Source organism: Canis lupus, chromosome 15 (genome assembly GCF_003254725.2).
Source record: "Canis lupus dingo isolate Sandy chromosome 15, ASM325472v2, whole genome shotgun sequence".
Classification (NCBI taxonomy): domain Eukaryota; kingdom Metazoa; phylum Chordata; class Mammalia; order Carnivora; family Canidae; genus Canis; species Canis lupus.
The window spans coordinates 13,263,373-13,283,856 of NC_064257.1; the positions used below are offsets into that span (position 1 = coordinate 13,263,373).

Consider the following 20,484-nt stretch of genomic DNA (forward strand, 5'->3'; position numbering starts at 1 on the left):
CTTCATAATTGAATAAAATGCTGAATTTCAGTTCAGAGGTGTGTCAAAATAAAGATAAAATTTTTCCCACCCCAATTTATGGAACTTCCACATACCAGATTCTAGCATTGACCCCCCTGTGGGCTGTGGACCCCAGTTCTAGGTCCTCAGCTTGGAGCTTCTAAACTCAGAGGAGGAGAGAGACGGGAAAATTCTGGGGGAGATTTTTTTTAAAGGGCCAGGTCTGCAGGTGGCAGATACCACTTTTGACCACTTTCCTTGGCCAGAACCCAGCCAGGTGGCTCCACCTGCAAAGGACTCTGGGGAACAGTCCCGAGCTGTGCACAAGAGGAAAGGAGCAAGGAAAGGGACCACATTTGCCACACTTCTATCCCTGGGTAAAATCACCTGAAAGTAAACATAGCAGATGCTTAATAAGTAAATGTTGAATTGAGCGGCTGACTTTTCTTTCTCCTGGAGGTCTCTTGCCCTCTTCCTGCTTCTGTCTTCATTCCTCTATCCACCCATCTGTCCTACAGTCGGTCTGTCAGGGACTTTCCCCCTTTCAGCCACCTCAATCCTCTGTGGGATCAATCAGGACATAGAGGCATATATAAGTGGTAAAATAAAATCTCCACTTTGGCAGGTAACTGCTCAGTCATCTCCATCCCAGGTCCTGTGACTTCTTCCCTACTGGCAATCTTTTTAAAATTTCTATTTTTAATTTTTTTTAATTTTTAAATTTTATTTATTTATTTATTTATTTATTTATTTATTTATTTATGAGAGACAGAGAGAGAGGCAGAGACATAGGCAGAGGGAGAAGCAGGCTCCATGCAGGGAGCCCGACGTGGGACTCGATCCCGGGTCTCCAGGATCAGCCCTGGGCCAAAGGCAGGTGCCAAACCGCTGAGCCACCCAGGCTGCCCTAAAATTTTATTTTTAAAGATTTTAGTTACTTATTTGAGAGAAAGCCAGCAAACCTGAGCAGGGGCGAGGGCGGGGGCGGGGGGGGGGAAGGCAGCAGGAGAAGAAGGAACAGACTCCCCCCTGAGCAGGGAGAGGGATGTGGGGCTCCATCCCAGGACCCTGGGACCATGACCTGAGCCGAAGGCAGATGCTTAGCTGACTGAGCCACCCAGGTGCCTTCTTGCTGGCAATCTTGAAAAGTGAGGAGACTCATAGACCTCTCTAGAAAGTCTTTCCACCTCCACCGTCTTATTTAGTCCTCATAGGGCCTTGAGATGGGCACCTACAGCATCTGTATTCCAGTGAGACTCAGAGAAGTCTCATGGCTGTCGCGGGGTTGCACTGTAAGTCGCAATAGGACTTGAACTCCCATCTCTGACACCATGGGGCCCGCCCTCTGCTCCCTTTTTTTCCATCCCCTGCCCCCCTTCCTGCTTCTCCCTGGGACTCAGTCGGGTCCTGCTGCAGGGTTGGCTGAGGGAGGTGTGCTCACTGTCCCCCTGCTCAGCTCCTGGAAGGTGTCCTTGAGGACTGACAGCAGCTTAGTGGCCTGTGAAAGCTGGAGGAGTGACCCCGGTCCTGAGTCCTCACCTGGCTCGCACTGCAAGAGCTCCGGTCACTGAAGCTCTCAGCACAGCTTGGGTCCCCTGTGGGCTCAGTATTTTCATGCCTCAGACTCAGACATCCTTTCCTCCCTCCCTCCCTCATTCTTCCCTGTCTTGCCTTCCCCAGTGAGCCTTTTGGCCTACCTCTTTATCTTTATTTTGACATACCTCTGAGCTAAAATTCAGCATTTTATTCAATTATGAAGGGAGGCCAAAAACCATAGTACTATTCCCTGTACCTGTAATTTTGCCACCCACAGAAATTGCAGGTATTTTTATACATCGTGTTAGGTTGTTACAGAAATATCAAAAAGTCATTTATGCTAAGAACATTTTGAAATTGTACCGTTAACCCCGTTGCTATTTTTTCAAATTTAACTTCTGTTGCTTTTTTAAAATCATATTTGAGAGAGAGTGAGAGAGAGCACAAGCAGAGGGAGAGGCAGAGGGGGAGGGAGAAGCAGACTCCCCACTGAGTGGGGAGAGGGATGCGGGGCTCCATCCCAGGACCTTGGAATCATGACCTGAGCCCAAGGCAGATGCTTAACTGACTGAGCCACCCAGGTGCTCCTGTTGCTATTATTGTATCAAAAACTGATTCTAGGGGATCCCTGGGTGCTCAGCGGTTTAGCGCCTGCCTTCGGCCCGGGGCATGATTCTGGAGACCTGGGATCGAGTCCCACATCGGGCTCCCTGCATGGAGCCTGCTTCTCCCTCTGCCTGTGTCTCTGCCTCTCTCTCTCTCTCTCTCTCTTTCTCTCAAGAATAAATAAAATCTTTAAGAAAAAAACCTGATTCTATTGTTTTATTACACAATTCTATCACAAAACGTAAAAAATATTTTGAATATTTTGATACTCAAACTTCAATAAAATTGGTTTCTTCTGTAGTCCTGTGAACTGGATGTTATGCATTGACAAATCCTTAATCTTAGGGGTCCATGGGCTTCAACAATCTCCCCAAGGGGATCCATGGCACAAAAAGATGGGGAGCCCTCACTTGGAAAATGATGGAGCCCCTAGATAGAAGGTCCTGGGTCTCGAATGACTGTATAGAACAAAGTATCCCCCACCCACTACCACCACCTGCACTTGGATTACGAGATGGATAAATAAAAACTTCTTGATTTGTCAAACTACCAAGACTACTAAGACTTTGAGGACACTTAGACTACAAAGGGGAATCCTTGTGACCACAGCAGTAGGACCCACCTCTCAGTTTAAGGTCACTGTGGACTCACCCTTAGCTCTCTGAAATGCCCCTGCTCACAAAGGATGGAACTTCCAGGATGCCTTTCCCTCACACCCAACCTTCCACTATTGAAATTCTCCCAAACCTGTAAGGCCCATCTCAAATGCCACTTCCTCCAGAAAGTCTGCTGGGCCTCCTCTCCCCTCACAGAACTTACTGGACCTGACTTGAAGCACCAAGTACCAGACTGTGAGCTCCCCTGAGGGGTAGGCAGTTGCATAAATTCCCTCCCTTTTCCTCAACCTACACCCCAGCCCTACAGTGAGTCCAGGCAGGGATGCCCAGCCTCAGTAGGACCAGGAAATATTTGCTGCATGGGAGGCAGGTGAGTGGTCAGTCTGATTCATCTCTAGTCCCACAGCCTGGTCCAGGTCCACACAGAGTACACATGTTCAAGGAATATATGCGATGGCGGTGGTGGGAGAGGGGTGTGAAGAGCTAGTGCTTTCCCACACTGGGGCTGCAAGTTCCCTTCTCAGAGATGATTTCTGCCCAATCTGGATTTTACACCAAAACCTCTTCTCCTCTAGGTCTCCCAACATTTGGGTAGTCAGATGAGCCTAGAAGTCAGGAAGGAGTTAAAAACAAGCTGAGTCCTCTCCAACCCCATAGAAAGATACCCATGGGGTGGGGGTGGGGGGTCCCAGCTGAGTCAGCTCTTTGTCCACACCCCAGAAAGCCACTCCCTCTCCCCATACCCCCCTCTCCCCACTGGTCCCACTCCCAAGGAGAATTTGGAGCCTCTGCCCTTGGGCTGGGAGCACTCATCTCTGGGCAGCTCTGGAAGCCCAGCCCTGCTTCCTCTACAGATGTGCTCTGTGGGAGAGTGGGGATGGCAGGAGAGGGGGCTGAAGAGCCCAGGGGTCTTTTGGAATGGAGATGAACCAGCCTTGAGTAAAGGCCCCTCCTTCCCTTCAGGCTATCTCACTACACGGGGGCTCAGGGCCCCCAGACCTTGCCCCTGTACCATTGTGCTCTAATATTAAGGACCAGACTTCCGAATACTAACTCGGCTTGTCTCTGGCAACGTGACATACTTTAGGACCACTTCCAGACCCACGGTTGCTTCATTTACTCATGTGCCAGGCCTTCTGCTATGTGCTGGCAACTGTGTGATGCATTAGATTCAAATCCTGCCTTCAAGGAGCTCCCAGTCTGGTGTGGGAGGTGGAGCAGGGAGCAGAAAATGATACACCACAGTACATTCTTTAAAAGCTCCTCTGGGTAGGAGCCCAGAGGACAGGATGTAAGCCCAGGCATGGGGAATAGGGAGAAAAGAGGGAAGGCTTCTGGAAGGAGGTGACACCTGAGTTAAGAGTGAACCAAATAGAAAGGGGCAGAAGGGACAACCAGATGCATGAAACAGAGAATCACTGGCTCTTGGGCTCATCAAAGGGTAGACTCCGAGACTCCTAGAATCATTCTTTTAATGAAGTTATTTATTGCACCAGATGCCATGCTAGGTAAAGAGATCTCCGAGTTGAAGGGATCTCATATCCCAAAGCCAGCCTGGCTTCCACACCTGGGGAGAAGAAAAGAAGCCTAAAGATGCCCAGGGTGTCAGAATGCAGGGTGAACCCCTCCTGGCGGTGGTCAAGGAGCTCTCTGGGGATGGACGATGGCTGGGAACCCTGACTCCCTGAGCTGCCAAGACTGGCAATTCCAATGGTCAGAGCTCTACCCAGAGTCTGAGCTGAACAGGATGGAGCTCTGGGTGTCGGTTACTGTCCCAACAGGTTCCAGCCTAGCAGAGTTGGGGAGCGATTCACCTTCCAGGTACATTCTTCAGCTCTTCTCAGCCAAAGCCCCAGCTGTTGTTCCCTCAGAACCTATATTCCACTTTTAATCAGAGACACATCTGTGTTTCTTCCTCTACTCCTCTAGATCACCACCACCCTGAGGCCAGGAACAACATCTGTTTTAGTCAGCACTACTGGATCCCCAGCACAAGGCTGAGGCCAGGCGCAAAGTGGTCATAAAAGACTCCTGAAATGAACTGAGGCTGCCGGGTACATGCGGAAGGACATGCCAGCGATGAGGGCTGCCTGGTGATGAGCTCATTTCATTCCCCAGGAGGACACGGACACGAGGACACCGGGCCCAAGGAGGGTGGAGCTGCCCCAAGACAGAGGGGCCAGTGTATATGCAGGTGGTGGGGTGCAGCCAGGCCTGTTACAGGCCGGGTACACAGGCGCAGAAAGGCATGGCCCTGGCCCCTCAGAATCAGTCCCCTTTGGGAACCCTCCTTCCCCACCCATGGCCACCTTCTCGGCCTTGTACACTCCTTGTCCCAAGACTGCAAAACCCGCAGGGCTTTCTCCTCCAACGGAGGTCCCAGAACTGGCCTAAAGGCCGGGGGGGGGGGGGGGCGGTGGGTAGCAGCGGTGGGCGTGGGGGCGAGGCCCTGTTCTGGCGACGGATCAAGGGGGCAGGTAAGCCTCAGCAGCCGCAGCAGGCTTGGCCCCGCGCACCGGCTGGCGCGACAGCGCGGGCGGTGAGGATCCTGCCCGGGGCGCAGGGTCGGCGCGCCCCGCGGGGTCATCATCCCTTCTAGTCCCTTCCAGCCCCGGGCCGCTCGGCGCTCAGCCCGGGCGTTTGCAGAACCAGGCGCTAAGGGAGGGTCAGGGCGGGCGGGGCGAGGTCAGGGCGGTCAGCGCCCGGCGCTCGGGTACTCGGGGGGCAGCGGCGCCCCCAGGTGGCAGGGCCCCGCCGGCGCTCGGGATCCGCGTCGGGAGGGTTTCTGGAACCTCCCGCCTCTCGCCCTCCAGCAGGGAGCCTGGCGGACTTGTTCCCGGGCTTCGCCTTTCAGGAGCTTCTGCATCTGAATGTTCCCGGCAGTGTTCTTTGGGGCTCTCTGTGCTCCCAGAATGCAGGTGGGTGCGCGAGCGCATCCGAGAGCAAGAATCCTGGACGCAAGTGCAGGGGAGACCAGCCCCAGGCCGCCCGGCTCCAGGGGAGGCGACCACGGAGCCCGGCCCTTCCGCCTGGCCCTGCCCGGTCCTCTAGATCTCGGTCTGCCGGCACCCACTCTGCGGATGTGTCTCCGCGAGCAGCCAGCCGATCCCCCAGACACCTCCCAGGCTTCGGGTGCTTTCACTACAATCTCACAAAATCTGAAGTTCTCCATTTGGACCTTGCACGGGGCACTGGGGGCAGAGCCACAGCCCCCTCCCCCGACTCTGGCTTTAGGACTGTTTTCCCTGCACCTTTAGGACTGTTTTCCCTGCACCACCACCCCTGTACAGGGGTGTCCAGCTGTCCAGCTCCTGTGACATGCCCTGTCTCTCTTGCCTCCTCCTAAACACTGGAACACTCCCCCAGGGTTTCCCAAGGGAAGGGGGGCCAGGGTGAACAGGGATAAGAGTCAAAGGAGGTGGGGGGTGGCTCCCTTTCACATTTTTGGGCCAGCCTTCTACTCCATGCCACCCCGCCCCAGTGCCAGGGCAGGCATACGTCGGCCGGGGCTGAGAGCTCAGTGGGCTGCCAGGTGGGAACTCACCTTCACATCCACCCACACTGTGTCCCACAAAGGAGCCAAGTTTGTACAGAACAGAGGAACCAAGGCATCCACGGACACCTGGCCACCTCTCTCTGGCCCTGCCAAGGAGGAGAAATCCCAGTCTTGGGTGGAAGCCCCTCACATCCAGAAAGGGGGATCCTTCCCTGCCCCATGTAGTGGAAGCACCGAGGGAGCCACCTAGCCTGTGTCCCCGGAGTCCCCCTGTCCCCACATAACCTGTAGCAGGCTAGCAGTGCCCCATCCTGTACCCTCGCTACAGAGGGAGAGCTGAAGGAGGGGGGAGAAATCCAGCAAACTAGAGGGAGGAGCTGGGAGGAGCCACTGACCTCAGACTCAGAAGTTGAGTCCAGGCTAATGTAGTCCTGCTCCACTTCTCAGACAGAGAAACTGAGGCTCAATGAGGGTGAGAACTGCTGGCCCAACATCACAAGAGTCAGCACCCTGGCTAGGATCACGAATCCTCTCTCCTCCTCCCCTTCTCAACCGGCAGTATTAAATAATCGTCTTCAGGGTAGGTTCTAAAATAGAGACCAAGAAGGAAGAGGAAAGAGGGATCTGATCTCCGTCACCTTTCAGGGTAAGTATAACTCTGAATCCTTACTGCTGCATGCCTAGCACATGTGCAGCGGTTGCGATTTCCCACGCGCCCCGATTTCCTTCGTGTATTCACCATGGCCTGAAAGGTTTAGAGGCCAATAGGGGAGGGGAAGCAAGGCTCGGAGGAGCCAGGTGGGCCCACTGGCTGACAGATTCAACAACAGACTCACCTCCGAAGTAAGGGAAGGAGGGAAAACTGAAGGGAAAGAGTGATTGACTAGAAAACTCTGACCAACCGTCCCCCAAACTCCTTCCCCGCAGCCAAGCTTGGGTCCCCAGCCTTCCACTCAGCTGCCTACCCCCAAGGACCCCAGAACATGGTGGAAAGCACGCTGCTGCTCATCCCCACTACTCCCAGCTGCTGCCTGTGCCTGTTCACTTTAGGGCAACAGATTTCATGCCCCGATTTATCTGGATAATTGACTGCTCTCCCACACCTTGACCTTGAAGATGCTCACACTCTGTCTCTGGAAAGGAAGGAAGATTCAGAAGATTCACAGCCCAGACAACACTTGAGTTTCCCCAGAGTGTAAGGGGAGATGCTAGATTTTCAGTTTTCTCACAATCTCTAGCTTAATGCGTCAGTTATCAATGCTGGTGCATGGAGGCTGCAGGCTCCGACTTTACACCAGCATCCTGCTGAGCAACTTTAGGCAATTCCTACCCTTACCCACCCCCCAGACCTGTTTGCCCATCAGCTCTGTTAGCCTTGGAAACCTTGCAGACTCGGGGTTTCTGGCTCCACAAATCACACCCACCCCATAGCTGCAGGAGGATAGTTTCCCGGGAATGGAAGGGTAGGCTCCGGAGTTCCCCAGGACCACCTAGTGCCTCACATGAGAGGAGCACCTGGCATGAGAGCAGGTCGGAGGCCAGACAACGGAGCCATCCTGAACTGGAGGCAGGCTCAGAGGGCTAGACAACAGCAAGAAAGGGAGGAGGCAGGAGCTTCAGAAGACCAGCCTGCTCCACTGTTGGTCAAGTAGCTGTGCCCCCCCCCACCCTCCCTGGGTACTCTGCATTCCCAGACTTGTCTGCAGTGAGGAAGGAAGTAGGGAGAAGATGGACAGCCCTTGTCTTTGCTAGAAGAATATTGGTCAAGAGGCTTAAAACTCAAGCCTCTTCCTCTACACACCCGTGCAGAGACCCATTCCTAACCCTTGCACCTCAGTCCTCCACACCCACCAGCGTCTGCTTCCGCCACCCAAGGAGGGAGGTCCACATTCTTGGACTCGCCCTGCTACAGTCACAAATATCCGTGGTAGCGCAGAGTCACAAATATTCCTAAGCACGGTCACCCACACACACGGCTATGTTCAGGTCCTCTCTCATACACAAACATATACACAGTCACAGACCCCAGATATCCAAAGAGCACATACACACCCCTGGGCTGTGATACCTGGAACCATCATCGTAAAGTAGAAATCTTGCAATCCTTAACTCTTAAAACACCAAACTTTTTTTTTTAACCTCAAATATGGTGATAATCACTTGTTTTGCCTTTCCTTTGGTTCTCAACTACCTAAGTTTGATGGAGAGTAATGATGCTAGGCAGATGTTCGCTGCTTGTATCTCTGGCACAATGCCTAGCACACACTAGGCGCTCAACAAATATTTGTGGAAAGAAGGAAGAAGCCAGAGAGGAAAAAGATCTCCAGGACTGGGGGGCGATTAAACTTGCTTGTGTTTGATCCTTACCAGGTAACTCCTCAGGCGGGAAAACTGTTCCTGGACACAGACTAAGCCCTGAGGCTGGCCTCACAATCTTCAGGTGATCCACAGAGGAGGAGGGCCGCAGGTGCAGGGCACGCAGATCAGAAGCCAGGGCTGCTGCTGCCTGGAGCTCATCAGAACCCAAGCGGCCTAGCAGCGCATCTGCCCTCGCATTGCTGCACCGAAGATCCACGGGTCTGCAAAAGGACACTCAGAATGGTCCTCCATCCTCCCCCTTAACTGCGGCTCCACAAAGCGTGACTGGCCAGCGCCACCGGGACGTTGGGAGCTGGAGAGAAGCCAGCCCTGCAAGCCCTGGGATCCGACTCCTCGTACAGGGATTGGATCCACTCCGGGACTCGCAATTGGTCCGCGGTGCGATGGAGGCCTGGTCCCTTCGGCTCCAGCACAGAAAGCGGCTCCTGCCGCCTGGCTCTGAGGCTAATTGAAGCGATAACCTCACCGGCTGCCCTCTGATGGGGTGGCTCTTGAGGAGGCCAAAACTGGCCCAGAAAGATGGAAACCTCTGCACAGAACCCTGAGCTTCAGACAGGAACCCACAGGGCCCGGGAGAAGAGGTGACCCTGGCGGCAGGGAGGCACCAAAGTGGGCTGCAGGGGGGTGGGGATCTCCCCACACCCAGCGGGGACCGACACACCTGCATGGGGTAGGGCATCCAGGTCCAGGAGTCCTGCCCAGCAGCACCGACACCTGCCGGAGGGGAAAGGCGGGCGCCGCGAGGGCGCTCCGCAAGCAGCGGGAATGAACGCGACAGGAAGCCCCGCTCCTGCACCCTCAGCGCCCCCCCCTCCCCGCCCCTCCACACACTCACACTATTTGGCAGCGTCTACACAGCTCACTTGAAATATGCTTTTCAAGACAGTGGTGATTTTTAGGAAAGGACCGAATGAGAGAGACGGATTCAAACGTATTGTTCCCCAGTCCTCAAAGCCCTCCGACCGCAATGCGTCTCCCTGCCTAGACAGAAATGCCCCGGCGGGGAGAGCAGTCCAAGGAGATTTTCCAACGCCGGGGAGTCGGAGCCCGACCCCCAGGCCCGGCTTCCTGCGGCGGCCCGCGCGGGACCCCTGCAGCGGCAGCCCTGCGCATCTCCGCGGCCGCGCGCCTCCCCACAGCCGGGGCGCAGGAGAAGCCGCGGAGCCGCCGACCCCCTCCAGGAGCACGGCTGCGGCGAGGAGGCGCCCAGGGGCCCGCGTAGGCCCCGCCGCCGGGAGCAAAGCGAAGGCGCAGACCGCGGGCAGCTTCCGCTCCGAGTCCGTGTGCAGCGAAAAGGCAGCAGCGCTCGGCGGAGAGCGGGGCGCGGAGCCCCGCGGGGGGCACCCAGGGCGCCGGCGCCCACCGCGCCCCGGGCCCGGCACCGGGAAGCCGCCTGGCCTCGCCGCCATCCGAGGCGTCCGGGCCTCCCGCGCGGCTCCCGGCTCCCGGCTCCCGGCTCCCGGCGCCCGGCGCCCGGCGCCCGGCTCCCGGCTGGGAAAGGAGGCGGCGCCCGCTCCGCCCCGCGCCGCGCCCACGCGCTCGCGGAAAAATTCGCCGCGGAGACTCGAGCTGGGGACGCCTGTCCTCCCTGCAGCTCGCGGTCGGTACGCGTCCGTCCGGCCTTGCACAACAGAACCATCTTCCTGCGAAATCCCAAGTCACATTTGTTTTGCTCTCAAAACACCCTGATAGACGGAAAAGCCCAGGAGGCCGAATTATCCGGTGTGACCTGAGCCCACCTCAAGTTCTCCTTCCCCGCCTCTCCAGGAAGCTCCGGGCGCCCGCCCCGAGGGCAAGCGGGAGCTGGTCCCGTCCTGCCGGTCGGTCCTCCTGGACACCTCCCCAGTCCTCAGCCTGGACAACCTTGGGAACCCCGCATCGTAATAATCTAGGCACAAACCCAAACTCGCCTCTCTTCTCTTTGGCCGGGTGCGCGGGGTCGGAATTAAATTCATTCCGAATCCGGTCCGTAAAGACCCTATGCGAGCTGCCAGTTCCAACGGCTCGAAATCCTACGAGGCACGCTCCACACTCAAAACCCTTTCTCCCTTTCTCTTGCAGGGTCCCTCGTTTAAACAGCGTCGGCGCCTTTATTCGCCTGACCCTATGCGAAGGAAAACCCGCCTGATCGGTCATTGTCTGGTCCGCGACCGCCCCCACCCCCGCCCCAATCAGTGTCACAAAAACGCCCCTTTCAACGGATTCCAAACCCTCTTCACCCGGGCGCACCGAGCCTTCAACTTCATTAAGTGCGCGCTACGGCGGCTCTGGAGGAGGCGAAGTTTAAATAAACCCGAGCGCAGAGGGAGGAGGGGTGGGCCTGGGGAGGGTCGCTAGTTGAAGGGGAGAGAGGGAGAAGTGTTTTTGAAAAGGGGAAAAAAGTCATCAGGGGAAAAGCGCTTTGTAACCACGAAGACGCGCCCGCTGTGGCGAGAACAAATTGGATATGGAGGGGAAGTGTCCGCCCCCACCTCCACTCGGCTCCTGGGTGGTCCGGGGAGCCCCTGGAGAAAAGAAAGATGGGGAGGGATCGGCGGTGAAAAGAATTAACCACTTTAATTGGGCTGCAAGAGAGAAGTAGGGAGAGGTTCACCGATGTGCCTCGATCACCCAAATCAAACGCCCTTCAATAAAATAAAATAAAAATGCCTGCCCTTAGCCCTGGCTGAAAGGCGTGTGTCAAAAGTTTGAGAATCAAGGCTGTTCTCAGCCATAGAAAGTAAATCTGCAAGATGGGGTAAAATTCTGTCCGGAAAGACCCCTCCCCCTCCTTGTGGCCTCGGGCCTCCCGGCGCCGGATGAAAAGGAATGAAATTGAACGAAATTGAACGAAATGAAGTGAAATTGACCAGTGAAATTCGCCAATTTTCTTCCCTTTAAACTGCCCGCTCTCAACAGCACTCTCTGAACCCCAGGCCGATTTCTTAGCTTTTTTTTTTTTTTTTTCTCACCTCAAGAGATGAAGGTGTGCCCTGGATATTTTCTTATTGTCACCGATTGTTGGGGCCTCTTGGGAGGGGGGGCAGGTAGAGGCTCAGCTGTCTCCACCCAGAAAGGAAGGGAACCCACAGAAGCTGCTCCAGATGGGATGGCCTGTGTCTCCTCCCAGCGAGCTGGTCTCCTAAGTAAGCCGCCTTACACTGAACACCCACCCTTTGCACCCACAGGGTGGGAAAGAGCCGCTTAGGGGGTCTCTCTGGTCTGGGGGAGTGGGCGGGTAAAAACAAACACAAGGCTCTACCAACAAATCCGCAATCCCCTCATCCTTCTTGCTCTTCCCTACCGCCGGGTCCTATTCCCAGGTGGGTCCTTACCAGTTCCTAATTTACAGGTTCTGGGCGCACACAACCTAAAGGAGTCTCCAATTCTAGACACGCTCCCATTTCCCCTGCCTTCAGTAGTGCGGCTCTCACAGCAATTCTTTTTCTGGTACTTTCCAAGGCCAGTTGGGCATCTGTGGCTTCTTTCTGGCCCCCAGTCCTCAGCCATAATCTGAGCCAGATCTGGCCTTTCTTGACCCATGGGGAAACCGGGATCTGAGGCATGGGTCTGGGATCTCGAGCTTCTTAGAAGCCCCTGGAAGGGTGCATCTCATTCTCCCCTAATCCTCTCGTTTCTGCCTCTTCCTGATATGGACCCTCTGATAGACATATAGATACAAGCAACACGCTCCGATGAATTTACACACATTTACTTTCATAAAAACACACTGAGGGGACTGGATCTCCTGCTTCTCCTGGAAGTAGCGACTGAGGCAGTAGGTCGCGTGTCTGTCCGCCATCAGATAGGCATTCTGGCTGACTAAATTTTCTAAAGAGGAAAGGCCAACTGATAAATCTTTTACTTGAAGCTCCAACCTAGCATCTGGGAGTGACATATTCATGGTAAATGAGATCATGTAAGCTACAAAATGCTTTATTGAGGGCAAACACACACGGTCATGTTCAAACCTCCTCAAATGAAAAGAAATGAAATCCAGCTCGGCAACGGAAGTCCACCAAGCTGCCTGCCAGAGCCATCATCCCAGTATCAGCAGGCATTTCCCGTTCTGCCACTGACTGTAACCTTACTTCTGGTGGCTTGTTTGAGAAGATCATGGGAAGGTGGCCCACTGCATTCGACCTCCCCACCCTCCCACAGTCCCTCAAGGAGAGGGAGGAGAGGGTACCCCACCTCCGCAGAGGGGCTGCACTGACCGTCTGCACTTCCGACCTTGTCTCTCCCGTGTTGGGGAAACAGAGGAGAGACCTGGGAGTTCCAACCACAGTTCCTCAGCCCTGGTGCCTTCTCCCTCCGCTGATCCTGATCCTGACCCTCCTCCCTTAGGGGCACTCTGTCCTCTACCTCCCTCCTCCTTTCCAGCAGTTGTTAATGCCTGGGAACCTGGCTAAGGAGGCCTGTGGAGTTTCTCCCTGCCTGACCCTCTCAAGTTCTCCGGAGCTGGTTCCCTGACCCTGTCTTCCTCTTTCCTCAGCATGTGTCTATTTTCCGTGATGGCTGAACTGCCTGGCTCTGCACCTCCACACTTCTCCTTCTCTCCTATGTCCTCAGTTGAACGTACAGAGAAAAAGAGCTAAGTAACCATCTTTGTTCCACCCAAAGCATCCCCTCTTGCCCCACATGCTTTCGAGTCTGGCCAGCTGAAATCCCTGGCACGGGCAGCAAGCCCAGACACACTCCATGAGCTTATGGATGGCTCCAGCCATGACTCCCGATGGTTTTGCACCCTGGCAGTAGGTTCCGGCTGTGAGCGTGGCTCAAAGGTTGGGAAGGTTTGCCTTAACAGAGAAGGACTGCACTGCCTCTCTCCTTTGGCTCGTAGTATGCTTCTGACCCTCTCAGGCTGGAGGAGAGAGGGGTTTCACAGTCCCCCGCCACCCCCGTTCAAGCTGTTCGTTATGCCCTGTCCACAGCAGCAGGAGGGAGGAGGATCCAAAAAAAAAGGCTCTACGGTGGCTAATGAGAGATCTCTCTCCTCTTAAGAACCCAGAACAAAAAGTGACAATCACAGACATGGACACATTCGTGAACACACAAAGAAATAAAAATACAGATATCCCAAAATACAACTTACCGCCCCAGCCCAAAGAAGGACAAAAAGAATACGTGACGACCCTCAGAAACACAAATAGGAACCACAAGCTCCATGAAAACCTCTGCACACAGAGGCATACAGAATATGCATCCAGAGACACATTCACTCAAACTGTACTTAACAGGTAGAGTGCCCATGAGCCCTGGGCACCCAGGTAAGCCTAGGCCACGCTAAAGTCCAGACTAGAAGATCTGAATCCCCAGGTGCATTTGAAACAAAACCTCTCCGTAGAACCCCAGGCAGACATTTAGGACCAGAGCGAAAATGAAAGTGCTACGGGGTCACAGGCTTCCCAGAGTCCTGGCCCCATGAAGAGCCAAAGGCCCAGGCCACAATATCCCACATATCCAGAAAGCCCAGGCCCTCCTTTACCTGTCCGGGCTGCCCAGGGCCCTTCCCCACTCCCGCTCTACCCGGGAGTCGGGTGTCTGGGAGAGCCCCGACGGGGAAAGGGGAGTGCAGGCAAGCAGACAGAGCTGGTGACTGCCGGAGTTCACATACATTTATTCAACTGACACCGATGGGAATGGGGAGGGGGAGCCAGATTTTTCTTTTCTTCCACACAAACCATCAGACGATTTCACAGAGTCTCCTCGAAGTGAAGTCTAAATCAAAGCACACACAGTGGACAGAGAACGCACACAGCGGCCCGCTGTACAGATATTTACACGTAATTACAGGACCCCCTGCCACAGGATGTGCCCTCGCCCACCCCACCCCCACCTCTCCAGTCCTTGACCCGGACCCTCCTCTCCCCACCCCAACCTCATTGCTTTTAGCTACAATAAATATCCCAGGGCCTGGGACAGAGCAGAGCGCGGAGAGGGCCGCTGGCCCTGGATGGCTGGACCCAGCCGGCCATGGGAAAGGGGGAAAGTTCCTTCAAAAGCACCCCAATACAAAAGAGGGAGGATGTTCCTCAGTGTAGTGGGATCCGGGGTTTCCGCAGGGATTGTGGAGACCCCCTCACTTAACCTCTCCCTTCGACTTCGCCTGTGTAGACACTGCTTTGGGCTTCAGCGAAAACGAACTTCCTTGAAGGGCGGCAAGAAAAAAACAAATGGGAATTTTCTTTTAAGCACAAGGCGGATAATAGGTATCTTTAAATTATCCTGTTGAACAAGCGGAGCCTCGAGGCTGAGGAAGGAGCGAGGGAGAGGCAGGAGGAGAGAGCGGTCGGCGCAGTCGGGGTTTCTGGCGGAATCCGCGGGCCGGGGCCTCTCCGGGCGGGCGTCCTCCGGCCCCCGAGGGGCAGGGGCGCAGAGGCTGGGCGGGCGGGAGGGCGCCCCCCGCCCCGCGTGCTGCTCTGGTCCGAGCGGGAGCGGGCCGGCGGCTGCCTCGCGTAGGCCCGGGCCTCTCCCTGCGCCACGGAGCCCGCGGCGGCCCAAGCAAGCTCCGGAGCCCGAAGTGCCAAGTCACCGCGCGGGCCCAAGGTCTGGAGACTCCTCATAAATAGACTCCCTGAGTTCCGCTGGGGCCGCCGGGCGCCCGGGGAGGCGGAGGCGGAGGCGGGCGCGCGGGCCTCGCCGGGCCTGGGCTCGACGCGGTCAGAAGTGGCAGCCGCTGAGGCCGGCGACTTTGCTGGCGAACGGGGGCCCCGAGGACAGGAGCGCGTCCCCGGGGTGCGAGAGGCGGAGGTGGCCGGCCACCGGGGCCAGGGCCGGGGCAGTCAGCATGGCCAGGACCTGCGCTTGCCCCCCGGGGCCCGCCGGCGCCGCGAAAGGCGACCCCGGGGAGCCCTCGCCCCCGCCCGGGGGGGCCGCGCCGCCGCCGCCGCCGCCGCCGCCGCCGCCGCCGTGGCCCATGATGTGGTCTATGGAGAAGGAGGGCCTCTGGCCGGCCCCCGCGCCCCCGCCGCCCGCCCCGCCGCCCGCGTCCGTCTTGAGGCCCTGGCGCAGGAGGGCGGCGGGCAGGCCGGCGGCGGTGCCGGCCGCGGGGGGGCTCAGCGACGCGGGGTAGAAGGCCTTGGCGCAGCCCAGCTCGGCGCCCAGGAAGGCGGGCAGGCCCGCGGGCCCGGGGCCGGACGCTGCGCCCGGGGCGGGGGCGGGGGCGGGGGCGGGGGCCGGGCCGGACGCCGCGCCCGCGAACACCGAGGCCGTCGGGGGTCCGGGCGGAGGGGCGGCGGCGCGGCCCGGGGGCACGGACAGCTGGCAGGGCGCGGCGGCGGCGGCGGCGGCGGCGGCGGCGGCGAAAGCGAAGGCGTGCGCGTGCGGGTGCGGGTGCGGGTGCGCGTGCGGGTGCGGGTGCGGGTGCGCGTGCGGGGCCGGGCCGGGCGGAGGCGCGCCGTAGGCCGGGAGCGCCAAGCCGTAGCCGTAGCCGTAGGCGCCGTAGGCGGCGAAGCCCGGCAGGAAGGCGCCCGCGTCCCCCGCCGCCGCGGCCCCGCCGCGCAGCAGCAGCTCCGGGTGCGGGTGCGGGTGCGGGTGCGGCGGCGGCAGCGGCTGCCGCTTGAAGCGCTTGCGGCGCCGCAGGAAGCTGCCGTTGTCGAACATGTCGGCCGACTCGGGGTCCAGCGTCCAGTAGTTGCCCTTGCCCGGGTTGCCCGGCTCGCGGGGGATCTTGACGAAGCAGTCGTTGAGCGAGAGGTTGTGGCGGATGCTGTTCTGCCAGGCGGGGAACTTCTCCCGGTAGTAGGGGAAGCGGCCGCTGATGAACTCGCAGATCTCGCTCAGCGTCAGCCGCTTCTTGGGGCTCTGCAGGATGGCCATGGTGATGAGCGCGATGTACGAGTAGGGCGGCTTCACCAGCGGGCTCCGCGCCGCCGCGCCCCCCGACGGCGGCCCCGGCCCCGGCCCCGGCCCCGCCGCGCCCCGGGCCGCCGCCGCCGCCGCCGCCGCGCCTGGCCCGGGGCTTCCCGCCGCGGCCGCCGCCCCCCGGGGCGCTAGAGCGCGGGGCTCGCCGTCCGAGCAGCCGCCGGACTCCTCCTCGTCCTCGGCGGCGTCCGCCTCGGCCTCCTCGGGAGGCGGCTCGGGGCCGAGCGGGAGCACGTCCCGGGGGGCGCGGGGCCCGGAGCGGGCAGGGAGCTCCCCCCCGCCGCCGCCGCCGCCGCCGCCGCCGCCGCCGCCGCCCACCACGTCTATGTCTGCGTCGGCCTCGGACAGCGCGGCCGGGGAGCTCTCGGAGGACATGATCTCGCAGCAGCAGCTGCCCAGGGTCATGGTGCCGCCGCCGCCGCCGCCGCCGCTCTCCGGCTCCGCTCCGGCCGCGGCTCGGGCTCCGCCGCGCTGCCTCTGGGGCGAGTGTGTTTTGCGCGCGGGCGGGGAGGGGGCGGGGGACTGAGGCGGGCAGGGAGGGGTGTCCCCCGGCTCCGCAGCGCCCCCTCGCGGCCCAGCTCGCCGCTCTCGCCTCTCGCGGAGCAGCCCAGCGGCCGCCCTCCGCCGCCCCGGGAGCCCGAGCGGGGCGCCTGCAGCGGGGGCGCGGGCGGGAGGACGTGAGGCTTCCCCCGGACCCGGCCGCTCCCGGCCCCCAGCGCCCCCGGGACGGGGGCAGGGGAGCCAGTCCCTCCCCGCCTCGCCGCTGCCTAAGGCGGAAGAGCGCGAAGCCGGGGCGGAGCTCCCGAGCGGGGCGGGGCGGGGCGGGGCGGGAGGGGGCGGGCGGACGGCCTCGGCGGAGGGGCCCGGCGGGAACACTCGGCCGCCGCGGCGGGAGCTGGCTCGGGTGGCCGGAGGCGGGTCCTCGCCTTCCCGCAGGTCCCGCCGACGCTCCGCGCCCGGGAGCCGCCGCCCGGAGCCCGTGCGCTCAGCCCGGGTGTTCGGGTCCGCGCGGGCCGGAGAAGCGGCCCCCGCCCCGCCCTCGCCCTCCGCCTCCCGCCCTCCGCCTCCCGCCTCCCGCCTCCCGCCTCCCGCCTCCCGCCTCCGGCCTCCCGCCTCCCGCGGCGGCGCCGGGGCCCCGAGGCCGAAGCGCGGTCGGAGCGCGCGCGGGAGCCGAGACGCCGGGACCTGCGCCGCCGGAGCGGGCCCGCCGGATCCCCAGCGGCTTCCGGCCCCGGGGAGACGCGCCGGAGTGATCGCGACCGGCAAGCCCGACGCCCTCCGCCCGGCCTCGGAGAGGTGAGCGACCCCGCTGCGCCGCTCCTTCCCGACGCCCCGGCCCCGCGCGGGGAGACCCGGGGCCGCCGCCCTCTCCCCGAAGCTTCCGTGCGGCGTTTCCGCCGCATTCGGGGCGCGCGGCCGCCTCCCGCGCTCCGACGGGGCCTGCCCTCCGCCCTTGCCGGCCGGGTGGCCGTTTGTCCTGGGCTCCGTGCCTCTGGGCCTCCGGCCTTCGGTCAGTCTCTGCCTCCGGTTCCTCTGGAAACCCTGCGTTGGTCCGGGCGTCTCTTCGTGGGTGCAGAATCCCTCGCTGCATCCCTCCCCCTAGTCGCCCCCTTTCTGGCGGACTTGTGGGCTCAGCAGACCCGCAGCAGGACCCTACAGACCCCTTCCCCAGTGACCCCGACCTCAGCCCCAGGCCAGCGTTGCCTCTGCTCTCGGGAGCCTGTGCACACGAGGTTGCCCCGGTGCCCTTCTTCTTACCAGCCCGTTGGATCCCCCCCCGCCGCCCCCGGCCAGGAACCCAGCAACCAGTAGCTCCAGCTTAGACGGGGCCCGCCCCAACCCCGAGGGGCGACCGGGGTGAGGGCACCGGTCGTGGGCCTTGGGCGAGAACGGAGCCGATGGATGGGCGGCTGCCCCGCCAGCGCCGCGCAGTGGTCAGAGCTCGGCGCGCGAGGCCTGAGCCCCCAGCTGCCCTCAGCTTTGCCCGGGCGGTATGACAGTCAGCAAGCTGCTTCCCTACCTAGCCTCAGTTTCCTGCTTTGCCTAGTAGTTAAGATCAGGGACCCTGAAAAATTAGGCTTCGGGGATTCTGGTCCTGGCCCTATTTCGAGGTCTGTCGTCTTGGATAAATTTCTTAAACTCTGTAATTGTTTCTTCCTCTATGAAAATGAGATTTAAAAACAACCCACCTCATGACTAATACGTAATGTAGCTCCGTCACTCCAGGCTACCTAGAAAGAGGGTTTGGAGAGCACTTTGCAGACTCCTGGGGAGAGAGAAAGTGGGTGTGGGTGGTGTAGTCTCCCACCTGGATCTCAAGCCTGGGTCAAGCCCTCCACTAGGTTACCCCTACTGGGCTATGGAACCCTCTCTGGTCACTGTGCTGGGTCAGATCCCCTGTGGATAGTGCTGGGAGCAGGGTGGGAGGGCATGCACAGCTCCTGCAAGCTGTAATTCAGCAGGGTTAATGTCAGGATGGATACGTTATCTCTTTCATCTAGCAATTTCCAATCTATGGAATAATTTAGTGTAAATCTAACTTTCCCATTCCACTGGTGGGGCAAGAGGCCCAGAGTGGGGAAGGGACTCACCTAGACTCCTACCAGGTAGAGCAGGGCCAGGTGCTTATCTCTTAACCTTCATGAAAGAGGTCTCCATCCTCTCAAGCCATCTTGGCTAAGAGCAGAGGGGAGTGGAGGCAGGTCTGGCTGCGCCTATCCTGGGAGAGAAAGTCCTCTGTTCCCCCTACATACGCTCCTCAGACCAAGGGAATCCACCTGGTATGCAGAGTGCATAAACAGACTGTCCTCCGGAAGAAGAGAGGTCCAGTTCTCAAACCATGGACTGGAATTGGGCAGGGGTAGTGGCCCTGAGGGGGTTAGAATTTTCCAGGTGATGAGGCCCTCCAGAAAAAAAAAGTAGGGGGGTGGGCTTTGGAAAGAAGTTTTTTTGCATGAGTTCAATAAATTCACATACCTAGGGTTGCTAGATTTAGCAGATTTATTTTATCTGGCAACCCTACACTTACCCCAGCTTGTGTGTTACTTCATGGAGATCTTTCTCACACTCACAGATCCCCCATACTGTCTACCACACGTCAGCTCCAGCCTGGCTCTTCTCTGCTAGTAGCTGAGAAGATGGAGGGGAAAATCAACATTGGCCTCATCTTGCTGCAAATGAGTGTCTTCATTTGTAAAATGGCAGGCATGAACCAGTAACTTCCTTCCTTGGAAGCACTCTCAGGTTCCCCAGGCACCTGCCCAGCTCCGGGGTAAGACTGGCTGCAGCTGCCGGCTGTGCCTCTGCCTGGCTCTGCTGCACGCTCCCTGGCAAGGGGACACAGGTTGGGGAAAAGGGACACAGGCCCCTAGCCCTTGTTCTGCAATGTGGGGGTAGAACATGATCCCAAGGAACCACCAGACCCCTCAAACATACATGCACTTTTACAGGGGTGCAAACAGGCTCTGGAGATCATGTGACCTGGCCAGGCTTTTGAAGCCCCTCACCCTACTCCCAGGGTTGGGCTGGACCCAGCTGTCAAAACTCTCAGGCCAGAACTCCTTTACTGATCCAAATAACTCTGCTTAGCCCCTGACCAAGCTCCACTCTTGCCTGGGGAGAAGTGTTTCTGGGAACCTCTCATCCCTCCCAAGGTTTTAATGTAATCTAGAAGGGCCAAGTTGTCTTGACCAAAGCCAGGAGGAGGTGAACTGAGTGCTGGGAGAAGGTTGATCAGGACATTTGCAAGGCATTTCGTTTTCTGCCCTGGCACCATCCTTTCCCACCTGTGGGCTCAGCCTCTTCCAAGCCTCCCGGGCACATTTGCTATCTGGGTGACTGTCACTTCCCTCCAGGGAAATCCTGTGCTTCAGCCCCCACTCGGGCAGCCTCCCAGGAAGCAGGAGACAACAGGCTCTGTGGGTCTTGGTTACAGTGTCACCTGGAGAATGTGGCTTCCTCCTTCCTCTGCCTTCCTATTTGGTCACCTCCCTGAAGCAGCCAAGA

At 59.0% G+C, this 20,484-nt stretch overlaps 3 protein-coding genes across 3 annotated transcripts; 2 read left to right on the top strand and 1 right to left on the bottom strand.

Moving 5' to 3' along the window:
* The first annotated feature begins 7,238 nt into the window (after positions 1 to 7,238).
* Positions 7,239 to 10,762, top strand: LOC125752595 (bcl-2-binding component 3, isoforms 3/4-like). Its single transcript, XM_049094550.1, has 4 exons — positions 7,239 to 7,288; positions 9,620 to 10,238; positions 10,402 to 10,514; positions 10,696 to 10,762. The coding sequence occupies exons 1-4, from the start codon at positions 7,239 to 7,241 to the stop codon at positions 10,760 to 10,762; spliced, it is 849 nt and encodes a 282-aa protein (XP_048950507.1).
* Positions 10,763 to 14,467: 3,705 nt separating this feature from the next.
* Positions 14,468 to 17,257, bottom strand: FOXD2 (forkhead box D2). The gene has a single exon (XM_025420166.3). It carries the CDS (start codon positions 16,882 to 16,884, stop codon positions 15,277 to 15,279), a length of 1,608 nt encoding a protein of 535 aa, XP_025275951.3. The 5' UTR covers positions 16,885 to 17,257; the 3' UTR covers positions 14,468 to 15,276.
* Positions 16,883 to 18,291, top strand: LOC112642217 (basic salivary proline-rich protein 2-like). The gene is made up of 4 exons (XM_049094551.1): positions 16,883 to 16,965; positions 17,058 to 17,156; positions 17,416 to 17,491; positions 17,620 to 18,291. Exons 1-4 carry the CDS (start codon positions 16,883 to 16,885, stop codon positions 18,289 to 18,291), a joined length of 930 nt encoding a protein of 309 aa, XP_048950508.1.
* The last annotated feature ends 2,193 nt before the right edge of the window (positions 18,292 to 20,484 follow it).

Bases quoted from the DNA above. Each gene is read 5' to 3' on its own strand.
- LOC125752595 (XM_049094550.1), top strand. From the start codon at position 7,239: ATGGTGGAAAGCACGCTGCTGCTCATCCCCACTACTCCCAGCTGCTGC. The intron at 7,289-9,619 runs GTGCCTGTTCAC...CTCCCTGCCTAG, and splicing joins ACTACTCCCAGCTGCTGCCT to ACAGAAATGCCCCGGCGGGG. The intron at 10,239-10,401 runs GTACGCGTCCGT...CCGCCTCTCCAG, and splicing joins CTCCCTGCAGCTCGCGGTCG to GAAGCTCCGGGCGCCCGCCC.
- LOC112642217 (XM_049094551.1), top strand. From the start codon at position 16,883: ATGGTGCCGCCGCCGCCGCCGCCGCCGCTCTCCGGCTCCGCTCCGGCC. The intron at 17,157-17,415 runs GTGAGGCTTCCC...GCCTTCCCGCAG, and splicing joins GGGGGCGCGGGCGGGAGGAC to GTCCCGCCGACGCTCCGCGC. The intron at 17,492-17,619 runs GCCGGAGAAGCG...CGGGGCCCCGAG, and splicing joins GGGTGTTCGGGTCCGCGCGG to GCCGAAGCGCGGTCGGAGCG.
- FOXD2 (XM_025420166.3), bottom strand. From the start codon at position 16,884: ATGACCCTGGGCAGCTGCTGCTGCGAGATCATGTCCTCCGAGAGCTCC.